This window comes from Hemisphaericaspora subhashii (assembly GCF_019202705.1).
Source record: "Hemisphaericaspora subhashii strain CBS 10753 chromosome Unknown scaffold54, whole genome shotgun sequence".
NCBI lineage: Eukaryota > Fungi > Ascomycota > Pichiomycetes > Serinales > Debaryomycetaceae > Hemisphaericaspora > Hemisphaericaspora subhashii.
In genome coordinates, this window is record NW_026057328.1 from 1 (window position 1) to 11,424 (window position 11,424).

Below are 11,424 nucleotides of genomic sequence, written 5' to 3' on the forward strand. Positions count from 1 at the left end.
TTGGGGAAACTTTTTCATGAAGCCATTTTCATGTCTAGCGATGATCTCAAATTAGGCAAAATAACAAGAGATTTTTGCAAAGAGTTGTTCGTCACAATTATCAATACGCTGGCGTACGTCACAGATACTGCCGATTTACTTCCCTTATTCGGTTTGCGGTTTATTTTATTCTTTAAGCTAAGTTTAGAGTCAATTTCTTACCTTCCGCCTCATTCACTCTAAAATCAACTATGGTCATACAAGTCGCAAACCCATTCTATATAAAATAAAAAAACAGCACCATTGCCCATCTTATAGCCTTAACCACATTATACAACTAGTAACTGCTAGTACATATAAAATTAAAAACACTAATGTGGACTCTTCATGCACGTCAAACAGCAAGTAATTGAATGTTTCGCTTCCATTTCCTAATGAAACATGCTAAGTGGTTCATTTTTCTACATGAATTCAACTGTGATTTAGTTGCAGCCATTATTAAACAAACTTGATTGATCTTCGTAGACAGGGGCCCCTGTACTATAAGCCGAAACTTCATAAGTCGATTCTTAGCTGAAATGTATTACAACACTTCTGAATAAATATTTACAGCTAGATTGCTTTGCGATAACCGTTTCTGAGACCTACGGGTGTTACTGAATGCAATAAGAAGAGATCGATATTCCATTGAAAACATAAAATATTCATTTCACTATATAATCATCAGAGTAAACTATAAATAAATTCAACAAACTAATGAGCTTAAAGCATCATTAAGAAAACAAAATCAAACTAAGCATAGCAATCAAACAGTTTGCTAAGGAAATGGAAGACAATAATCCAGCAGATCCCCCAGCAAGCGGAATAATAGGACTGACAACTGGACCGGTAGCACTGGTAACTTGCGATGTAATAGTAGTTGGAATATAAGGCTTGCTAATAGTTCCAGAATCAGCAATTGTGGAATAACCAGTGACTTTTTGACCATTCGCATCAGTAGCAGGATCGGCGTCACTTCTCACATTTCCCAGAGGGGGGACTACGATTGCTGTGACCGCAGTTGGAGTACCATCTAGACGAATTGTAGTTGTAGTAGCGGATGGAATTTGACCTTGGGCTGTTGAAGGTGTAACAAATACATCAAAAGTCTCTGTTGAAAGAGCACCATCAGCGAAGTGTGTAAGTACTGTTCGTTCACTCCTATGTAACGTCATAGGATCGTCTCCATTGATGATTAACTTCGTGTCTGTAGTTTGAGTCCCCCCAAGGGTATATGTTTCAGTAGTCCACAGAGTTGGAGGGAAAGGAGTTGGTTGGATTGGTGCTGGTGGCACATTTGAGTCTGGAATCAGATTTATACTCCTTGTAATAGGATTCTGGAAAGAAGGAACAGTTGGTACGACGGTGATGGTTGAAGTTGTATTTGTGAGATCTGTTGTGACTGTAACTGGCCCAGTAATAGTAGTTGAAGTAACAGTTAATGGTCCTGTGCTGAAAGTACTAGTTCCACTAGCTACGGTAACAAAGCTAGGAATTGGGGTATCAGTTGTATGAATAGTTGAAGTTATGGACGTAGATAACGTAGTCTTTGTTACCGTGGTGATGGGTGTACTGGTGGTAAGAGTTGTTTCTGTGGGTTTTCTGCTACTACGAGAAGGATCGGGACTTGGGGTAGAAAATGAGTCAGTAGGAGAGACCGGTGAAGATCCTGGAGATGCCAAAGGATATGAAACAGGAGATAGTACTGCAGATGGTACTGGAATTGGATCGGATGATGAAACTGGAGTAGGATCTGGTAAAGGTGTTGAAAATGGAACAGAAGGTGAATCTTCAGATGGAACGGGCGATGTTTCTGGAGATGGCGCAGAAAAAGACGCTGGAGATGGCACGGGAAATACGTCTGGAGATGGATCTGAGGTTGATTCTTGGGCAGTTGGTGTGGTAGTCTCAGTGGAACTCTCAGGAGTTGCTTCGGAGGTTGTATCTGTAGTACTTTCTGGATCAGTTCCTGGAGTTGCCTCAGTAGTAGTTGCAGGAGAAGTTTCTGGATGGGTTTGTGGAGTTGCGGCGGGAGTAGTAGCAGTAGTTTCTGGATCAGTTCCTGGTGTTGTCTCTGGTTGGTGACTAACAGGTGGAGTTGGGGTAATATTAGTAGTAGGGACTTCAGATGCAGTCTCTGATGTGGTTTCTGGTGTAATGTCCGTGGCAGAGTCGGGTTTTGTGTCAACTGTAGACCCAGAAGTTGTCTCCTGAGTTTCAGTGATTGTTTCTAGGGTTGTCTCCGGTTGTAGAGTCACAGGTGGTTCTTGAGTAGGAGTAACATTAGTAGTAGAGACTTCAGATGCAGTCTCGGATGTGGCTTCTGGTGTAGTGTCAGTAGTAGGGTAGGTCGTTGTGTCATCAGTAGACACAACAGTTGTCTCAGGAGTTTCAGTGACTATTTCTGGGTTTGTTACAGGAATGGTACCAATAGATGTTTCTAGAGTCGTTTCAGGAGTAGTTTCCAGAGTTGTTGCAGGGGTTATATCTGGAGTGGTCTCAGTCGAGGCTTCAGTTGTGAGCTCAGTCGTGGTCTCAGAAGAAGTTTCAGTTGTTAGCTCAGTTGTGGTCTCAGAAGGAGTTTCAGTTGTGAGCCCAGTTGTCGTCTCGGGGGCAGTATCTGGAGTAGTTTCAGGTATGATCTCAGTGGTGGCCTCAGCAGGAGTTTCAATTGTGATTTCAGTAGCGGTCTCTTCAGGAGTTTCAGTTGTGATTTCAGTAGCGGTCTCTTCAGGCGTTTCAGTTGTGATTTCAGTAGTGGTCTCTTCAGGAGTTTCAGTCGTGAACTCAGATGTGGTCTCAGGGGTAGTTTCAGTTGCGAACGCAGTAGTAGGCTCAGCGGAAGGTTCAATAGTGAAAGTAATGGTAGTCCACTCTTCGTCAGTGGTTGTAATTGTAAGGATGACGGTCGGACCGTCTTCTATTGTTGAAGTAACAACGACTGGATCTTGATCAAGGATCCGATCAGGAATATTAGGATCACATGATGTAGGACAGGCGGTAGGGTCGCCAGGTTCGTCATAACAAACACGAAGTCTATCACCCATAGACTCTACTTGAAACTTTTCCTTACTGTATCCATCACCAATGTTAAAGCGGTAATAAATATCAGATGCCCGCTTTGCCTTAAGTTTGTTTACAACAATCAGTTTAGGGACTATTCTTAGTTCTGGATTTTTATACTCGATATCCACATTGCTAGGGTCGTCGACGTCGGCTTCGATACAATTTCCTCCCCCAAATTGCATCACATTAATAGGCGAAAGAACTCTTGGGTTGTGAACACGAAGAACCGATTGACTGTTGGTAAAGCAAATAGTGGATTTCCAACTAGACACCTGAAACAAGTCAAGATTTGAATCGGCAAGTAGAACGTAGCCACCAATGGCACCTGTTTCGTCGACACCAATATCAAAATTCACATTGGTGACACATATTACACCAGTATTCTGAAAGGAGTTTGGTACGTAAAGTGTCGCTTTTTGGTTCCCATAGTTTTTTTCAGCAACATAATTTATTTCCTTCTGATTATTTAACTCTGATATAGATACTTCCGTGCCTGGGAAGGAACCTGTCCAGAAGGTAAGAACATTTCTATTGTCTAACAAACGTATCGCAAATAGATTGGTAGTGAGACTATAGCGAGTGTTAATATGGTAATATCCATAATTATGAATTTCTCCAGCTTGGTATCGAACCATTATATTTGGAAAGTTCGTGTGGAAAAATGAGATTCCATTGTTGTCAAACGAGTAAACATTAAAGTCGTAAACATCAATAAGGGCCCAAAGCTCATCCGTTTCAACTAAAACATCTCCTCCATGAAATGGCCCCCCTCTCTGAATAGGTTCATCTATACCCATGAAACCCGAAACGAAGGTTTTCAGAAAAATCAAAAATAAAATTGTTGTCCAATTGTGAAGAATCATTGTAATTGTTTGTATAATTTAATTAAAGAAAAGTCAGGAAAAAACTACCTGATGGAAGATGGACTGCTTTGAGACGCTTTAAATATTTAAGAATTTTCAATCTCATCACCTATCAGCTGCATGATTCACCCCACCTCACCTGATTTCGTAGGTTTATAGAATGACTAGATGACCAAATAGAAGTGAATTCTTTTATTTCTGCAATACTTTGAGAATGCAAAATAGAAAATAATTGCAAAAAATATATTTTACATCCAGTGTATTTCTTAAATATATTTAAGCGCTACAAATAAATCATTCAAAAACAACACTTGCATCCAGCGAGCTTCACCAAGATATAGTTAGGGCACCATGGACTATAATACCAAAGACTCAGGATACCAACGAACTGCGCCTTCGTTACAAGCAAACGAATAAGGTCAGAGTACATTGAGAAATGAAAAAACGGCAATTGTCAAACTGCAAACAGAGTGGTATGGAACATCTAGAGAAAATACGAAAACAAGAATGACAAGAACGTAAGATCTGTATGAATGATTGATGATACCATAAGCCTCAATCATAAGAATAATACATCATTAATAAAACAAGCAAGAAGTAGTATGAGAAAATAAAAGAATAGAAAAATAATTTGCAAGGATATATAGAAGATATTATAATAAAACAGAAGAACCGCCTGATTTGCAACTAATTAGAATTAATCAGGCGCCTCTTATTATTAACTATCTGAAAACAAATGATAATAAAAAAATATGTCAAATAATAACTTAATTAATCACAAATGACCAAATCGTATGAGATTTCAGAAATCACTCGTAAAAGAAAAGTAAATTATAACTCGTATTAATTAAATTGAAAAAATATTTTCTAATAAATTAAATTGTTTTTTCTTCATATGATGGAACATTGAAACTAACATTGGATCCAAAAACTACCAGAGTTTCTTCATGGCAAACTCACGATTATATGTGTGATAGAGTAGGATCTCGTGCAAGCTTGTAGAATATTAAATACAAGAAAAATGCAGTATTTGATGTCTAGAAATGAACCACCACAGGGTACGTAAGAATCAGATGTTGATAGTAAACAGATTGGCGGTTAAAAATATAGATGATGAAATGAAAAACTTATGAGCAGAAAGAATGCTGAAAACTATCGGAAGTGTGACTATGTCGTTTTGCCTTTATGTATTGAAAATAATAATATTTGCGAATGACAACAAATATTAATTTTGTAGAGGAAACAAAAAAATATTAAATATAAAAAATAGTTAGAACCTGTCAAAGAAACAACTTGTCAAAGACTAAAATGAGAGGTTATATTCTTTTGCAGAGAACATGTGAGGACAGGAACCGAAACAGAAATAAATAATATGAAGGTAATGTAGTCGCAAAACTCCTGCCTAGTTAAACAAGGAACAGACCTCTTTCATTTCACCTAAGCTCATCTCGAAGCTGAGAGCCATCATCGGTTATTCTTTCCAAAATTAAGATCAGATGTTCTGGGAAAATAAGACACTGTCATTTTTTTCCAAATTGCGTTATTCAAACCTTTTTGGAAAGCGTTCATTTTCATCTGCTTGCTTCTCAAGTATGACTATCATTGACAGTCAATCCAAAGAGTATCAGTCAAATTAACAGGTTCTCCAAGATCATTCTTATCAGTATCCAAATATGAACATGTACTACTCGGTTGCCAAGAATGCTTGTGATGGAACCATTGAGATGCGCAGCTGGTAGAATATTAAGTTATGTCATTGATCTCTGTTTAACTATACCCTATTTGTGTGCTTACTGCAGGAACCCTTCAGTAGAAAATCATGGTGTCCTGGTCAGCTTCGTTTTCATTGATCTACAGCCACCGTGAATACTGGTAATGTAGTGCTTATAGATATGGGTACGTGCTTGAAGTTTCGACAGGAATTGTTGTCTCGGTTGTAAAGCACACTAACATAAACATCTACACACAAATATTAATTCATTTCTACAAAAGTTATTTGTACAAACATAGATAATATTTTAAAAGATTCCTAAAAATGATGATTTAGATTTTTGATCCGGTTTATAATTCTTAATTTCTGTAAGCTTTTGTTCATAATTCACGATTTTGTTACTACTTGCTTCAATCTTCTTCACTAAATAACCAATCCTTCCATCCAATTTCCCACTCAACTTGTCAATATTAGTTAATTCCTCTTCTAATTTTTGAATTTTGACTTGTTCCAAACTAATCAAGTTTGAAATATAATCTGATTCATAAAGTTTCCAAATATTGTAATCATGAATGATATTCTTAAATGCTGCCTTGAACAATGGTCTACCGGTAGTGATATTATTCAAGACACCTTTATCACGCTTCAACGAAACCAAATCATATTTTTCCAAAGTAGACAACGTACTTATTGTCTCCTTTGAAGATTTAAATAATGGCAGATCGACCAATTCATTATATGATACTGAATCCTTCTTGGACAATAATTTCATAAGATGCCAAACCTGAGCCGCATTCCAATTATTATCATCATCCTCAATCTTATGATTAGTCAAAAAGAATGTGGTTATCAATTCAGCTGACTGGTTAATCATTTCTTGTATCGCACTATTAGGAGTTTCCCCAGATTTAATACGACGAATAAATGATTGAAGATCCAACATACGACCTCCCAATGGCTCAATGCAGGTATCAATCGTTTCACTGCTGATGGATTGTAATTGATCCAAAACATATTGCTTTGCACTCTGACTTGAGGCATCCGAAAGCGAGATATCTTTGAATACTTGGTTAGGTAATGCATCAGTTAAATGCTGCATACAGCCGACATCGGAGGTTAAAAATATAACATGGGCAATATTATTTGATACTAATCCAGCACACCATTCTGCAATGAATGGAAATATGAAATTGTTCAGTTGGTTATCACCTCGTCTTGCAAATTTATTCACCACTATGATTGGTTTACATTCAGGATGATGTTGGAGATATTCATCTTGCTTTAAGACTTCTAATTTTTCACCATCTTTACGACTTTTGTTTTTGTATTCAATTGCTCTGACGTATTTACGATATTCATCATCGCAGATTTTCCTAATTGCCTGTGTAGTCAATGAAAACATATTTTTGATCCTGGTTTCCTTATTTTCGTTTAACCCCGATTTTTGCCCAGTCAAACCTTGAACTCCTAAATCGGCAAATTGTGAAAATGTATTAGTCCAAGTAAAGACCGGGAAATAACCTAGTTGCGAGGCAGCATTGTTCATCAACATACTGTCAGACCTTGCTTTACTTAATTCATCACAATGAATCATTAATATTTTCCCATTTAACTTCGCATCTTGATCTAAAGTATGATCGAATATAAACTCTTCCTTTCCTGAACCTGGTGGGCCTTTGACAATAATAAAACTAGTTATATTTTCCATAATCCATAATTTCAATTGTTTTGATTTTTCGTGCCGCTCATACCAAAATGTGTTTGTTTCCTTTAATTCAGTAAATGTGTCATCCTCAGTTGAATTGTTTCCTCCACTGGTAACTTCCTGAATTTGGACATCGATGTAATTAAAACTATCGGTTATCCACAGTTTTATGGTACGATATGGAATATAAATCAACTTGAACCATTTGTTTTCCAATGATCTATGAGTTATTTTGTATTCAATAAACCATTGCCTAATGGGATCAAAAATAAGCACAGCAAAAGTGGCAAGTAATGCTAAAATAATAGGTAATGCGATCTTAGTATGATCAGCAATAAACTTGGTGATGTAATTGACTCGTTTAACAGGAATGTATTGCAAATGAACAACAGTATCTCCTTGTACTACTATACCAGTTAGACATTGTTTTGCAGCAATAGCAGAACGAGTATGACGAAACAATATTTGGGAAGTAGAAGTAGCTGAATCCTGAACAATATCATTAATGGGTCCATACCTTCTAAATAAAACATAAAGCTCTTCTTCTGTCAAAGGATTCTTACCATCGTATTTGACAGCTAGTTTGGAGCTCGGATACCTTCTCAAATCTTCAATCCAAGGTGTTCCCTTTACAGTAAATACTTTTGGATCATGATTCCAGATTAAATTGAATACTCTAGAAAAGATTCCCTTTGATGCTCTTACTTGTTCCACATTATTTCTTATTTGGTCAATTAATTCAGAAGCTGTTGATTCAGTTGGAATGTTATATTTGACAAACGCACCAAAATCTCGTTTAACAGGTATAAATTCAGTAATTTTAGCTTCTTCATGTAAGGGGGAAGAAAGATTTTTGATCTTTTCTAACAATTGAGTATCTGTTATACTGGTAGGGAAAGTTAACCAAAAGAAATATCGTTTCATAAACCCAGTTGTATGAGGATAAATACTATCATAATAGACTAATACCTCTGATTTCGACTTATCAATTACTCCTGTGTTTAAAACTGAATTATCAGCTTCGTTATAATCTGACTGTCGTTTTAACTTTTCTAGGTCAGTACTGTAAAACCTTGTGAAGGTGGCAAAACTGGTCCTATTTATTGTAGTGTAGACGATAGGAATAGATCGATGACAATTGCGCATTGATATCATGGCTGTAGACAATCAATTGGATCAGGATGTATACTTGTAGGGGCCACAATTGGTAGTAAATACTTTCGTAGATGATAGAACGAATTAGTGGAGGTTTGAAGGGAAATAGCAATCTTACAAGAGAAGAGGTTCTGGGTTGGAGATTCTGGGGTGATTTTTTTTTCTTGGTTCTGACAGTTCCCCCCTTAAGAGGCAAGCTTTTACTTCCACATGGTGAAATACATAACTAGAAACAAAGCTTAGAGGTATTAGCTCTTCTCGGGGATCAAGCTAGACATCGCGAGCATGAAATGCAAGAATACGAATATCAGTTATTCTCGAGTAAACCCTTGGTTAGTTCAAAGAGGCTCCCAATATTAATACTTCAAAAAAGTTAAACAATGTATTCAAACTAATTTATAAATCTAACGAAACCATTAGACCCACTAACTCCCAATATTAATATTTCTTTTTGGAAAGGAGAAAGTTCAAATTAGTTAGAAATTCGTTCTAGGCCTCGCTTTGAATCATTATACCACGGAAGAAAAAGGTATAAGGATCTTCGAAGAGGCCAATTTTTTGTCAGTTTTTTTTTTCTTATCTTACAAGTTATTAAGAGGGGTTTCATTCGTTATGTAATGTTGTATATTGGAATCTATACACTTTCTCTATGTATATTTCAACTGGAGTGTTGGTGGAAAGAGAAAACAAATAAACAAGTGAAATCCGTCATGAAGATTTTTTTTTTCAGCTTACATTCATTTGACTCAGTTCTTCGCACACACAATTCAAATGATGATCCGGGTAACCATTTTCCAAATAATAACCCTAAGCAAAAGATAATATAACTATACAGGACAATGGGAAATACATGAGATCAAGGTGATCAGAACGTGATTATCACAGGGGACTACGATTAAAGAGAAGGAAGTAAAGCACGAGTTAACGGCATAGGACTCAACATTTCTTCAACGCCCATTTTCTACAACGCCCATTATGCCCTTCCCCTCCAGCCTCCCCCACACACACACGCACACATGCTATCCCCTGACAACGCACTATATAAATCTATCTACAAATGGTTGATTTAGAATGAACAGCATGTTTAATCCCACCAGCTGACAAAGTTAGATTAAGTAGAAACTTTCTTCCCTTGAAATCAGATTAAGAAACCCATCACACAAACTAACAATTGACCATGGATATCATTCAGTATGAAACGGTTGCACTGAATCATGAAAATCCTGTGAAACACACTCCAAGTTGTATCATCATCATCTATTCATTTCCATGAATTTTTCATGATTTAACATATGTATGCTTGAAAGACAATTGAAAGATACCTGAAAAATAGTTGACAGGTCGAGAAAAGATTGTTGAAAGGTACTTGAAAGGTGGTTGGAGGTTCAAAGCTAGTTGAAAGGTAGTTGAAGGATTGCTGAAGGATTGTTGAAAGATTGTTGAAAGAAAGGAAGTTGAAAGTTGAAAGGTAGTTGGAAGTTGAAAGGTAGTTGGAGGTTCAAAGGTAGCTGAAAGGTCGCTGAAAGGTAGTTGAGAGTGGTAAAGTAAATTGAACGGTAGTTAGAAGCTGAGAAGTAGTTGAAAGGTGAAAGGTAGTTGAAAGGTAGTCTAAAGTTGAAAGGAAGTTGAAAGGAAGTTGAAAGGTAATTGAATCGTAGTCGGAAGCTGAAAGGTAATTGAAACTTGAAACTTGAAAGTTGAATGGCAGCTGTAAGGTGGTTGAAAGGTGTTTGAAATGTAGTTGAAAGATAGTTGAAAGATAGTTGAAAGATAGTTCAAAGGTAGTTGAAAGTGTAAAGTTAGTTGAAAGGACGTTGAAAAGTAGTTAAAAGTTGAATGGTAGTCGAAAGGAGGTGAGAGGTAATTGAATGGTAGTTGGAAGCTGAAACGTAGTTGAAAAAATGTTGAAACATAGTTGAAAGATAGTTGAAAGGTGGTTGAAAGGTAGTTGAAGGTAGAAAGGTGGTTGAAAGGTAGTTGAAAGGTAGTTGGAGGTTGAAAGGTATTTGAATTTGAATGTTAAAAGCTAGTTGAAAGATTGTTGAAAGATAGTTGAAAGGTAGTTGAAAGTTGAAAGGTAGTTGATATTTCAAAAGTAGTTGAAAATAAGTGGAAAGGAAGGTAAAAAGTAGTTGAAAGATTGGTGAAACGTTGTTGGAAGTTGAAAGGTAACTGAAAGTTGAAAAGTAGTCGAAAGGAAGTGGGAAGGTGTTTGAATGGTAGTTGGAAGTTGAAAGATAGTTGCAAGGTAGTTGAAAGATTGTGGAAAGGTAGTTACAAGTTGAAAGGTAGTTGAAAGTTGAAAGGTGCATGAATGTTGAAAGGTATCTGAATGGTAGTAGAAAAAAGGTGGTTGGTAGGTGTTTTGAAGGTAGTAGAATTCTTGTTGAAAGGTACTTTAAAGTTGAAAGATAGTTGAAAGGTAATTGAAAGGTAGTTGGAAGTTGAAAGTTGAAAGGTGGTTGGAAGTTGAAAGTTAGTTGAAAGTTGAAAAGTAGTTGAAAGGTAATTGAGAGTGGACAGGTAATTGAACGGTAGTTGGAAGTCGCAAGGAAGTTGGAAGCTGAAAGATAATTGAACGGAAGTTGAAAGGTAGTTGATATAGAACGAATGGAATCTTTAACTCCCCCAGATGACCAACCTAGATTAAGTCAAACCTTCATCTCCAGAAATCAGATACAAAATCCCAATACACAAAACTAACCATTGGTCAAGTGCTTAATTAAGTATGAAAGGATTTCGCATCCGATCCCATTGAAGATCCAGTCCAGCCCTCTCCAAATTGCATCATCACTAACAATTCATTTCCATGATTTTTTTTTGGAAAATGTTAAAAGTCAACAACGACTGGAATTGAAAAGGAAGATAGAACAAACTGAATTCAGGAATCCAAACCTCACTTTAAT

The 11,424-nt window shown here is 36.8% G+C and overlaps 2 protein-coding genes across 2 annotated transcripts; both read right to left on the reverse strand. All coding sequences in view use genetic code 12, as the record gives it.

Annotated features, from left to right (window-relative positions):
• Positions 1 to 752: 752 nt before the first annotated feature.
• Positions 753 to 3,881, reverse strand: J8A68_003788 (uncharacterized protein; the record flags this gene model as incomplete). Its single annotated transcript, XM_049407679.1, has 1 exon — positions 753 to 3,881. The coding sequence occupies one exon, from the start codon at positions 3,879 to 3,881 to the stop codon at positions 753 to 755; it is 3,129 nt and encodes a 1,042-aa protein (XP_049262891.1).
• Positions 3,882 to 5,965: 2,084 nt separating this feature from the next.
• Positions 5,966 to 8,518, reverse strand: J8A68_003789 (YME2; the record flags this gene model as incomplete). Its single annotated transcript, XM_049407680.1, has 1 exon — positions 5,966 to 8,518. One exon carries the CDS (start codon positions 8,516 to 8,518, stop codon positions 5,966 to 5,968), a length of 2,553 nt encoding a protein of 850 aa, XP_049262892.1.
• Positions 8,519 to 11,424: the final 2,906 nt, after the last annotated feature.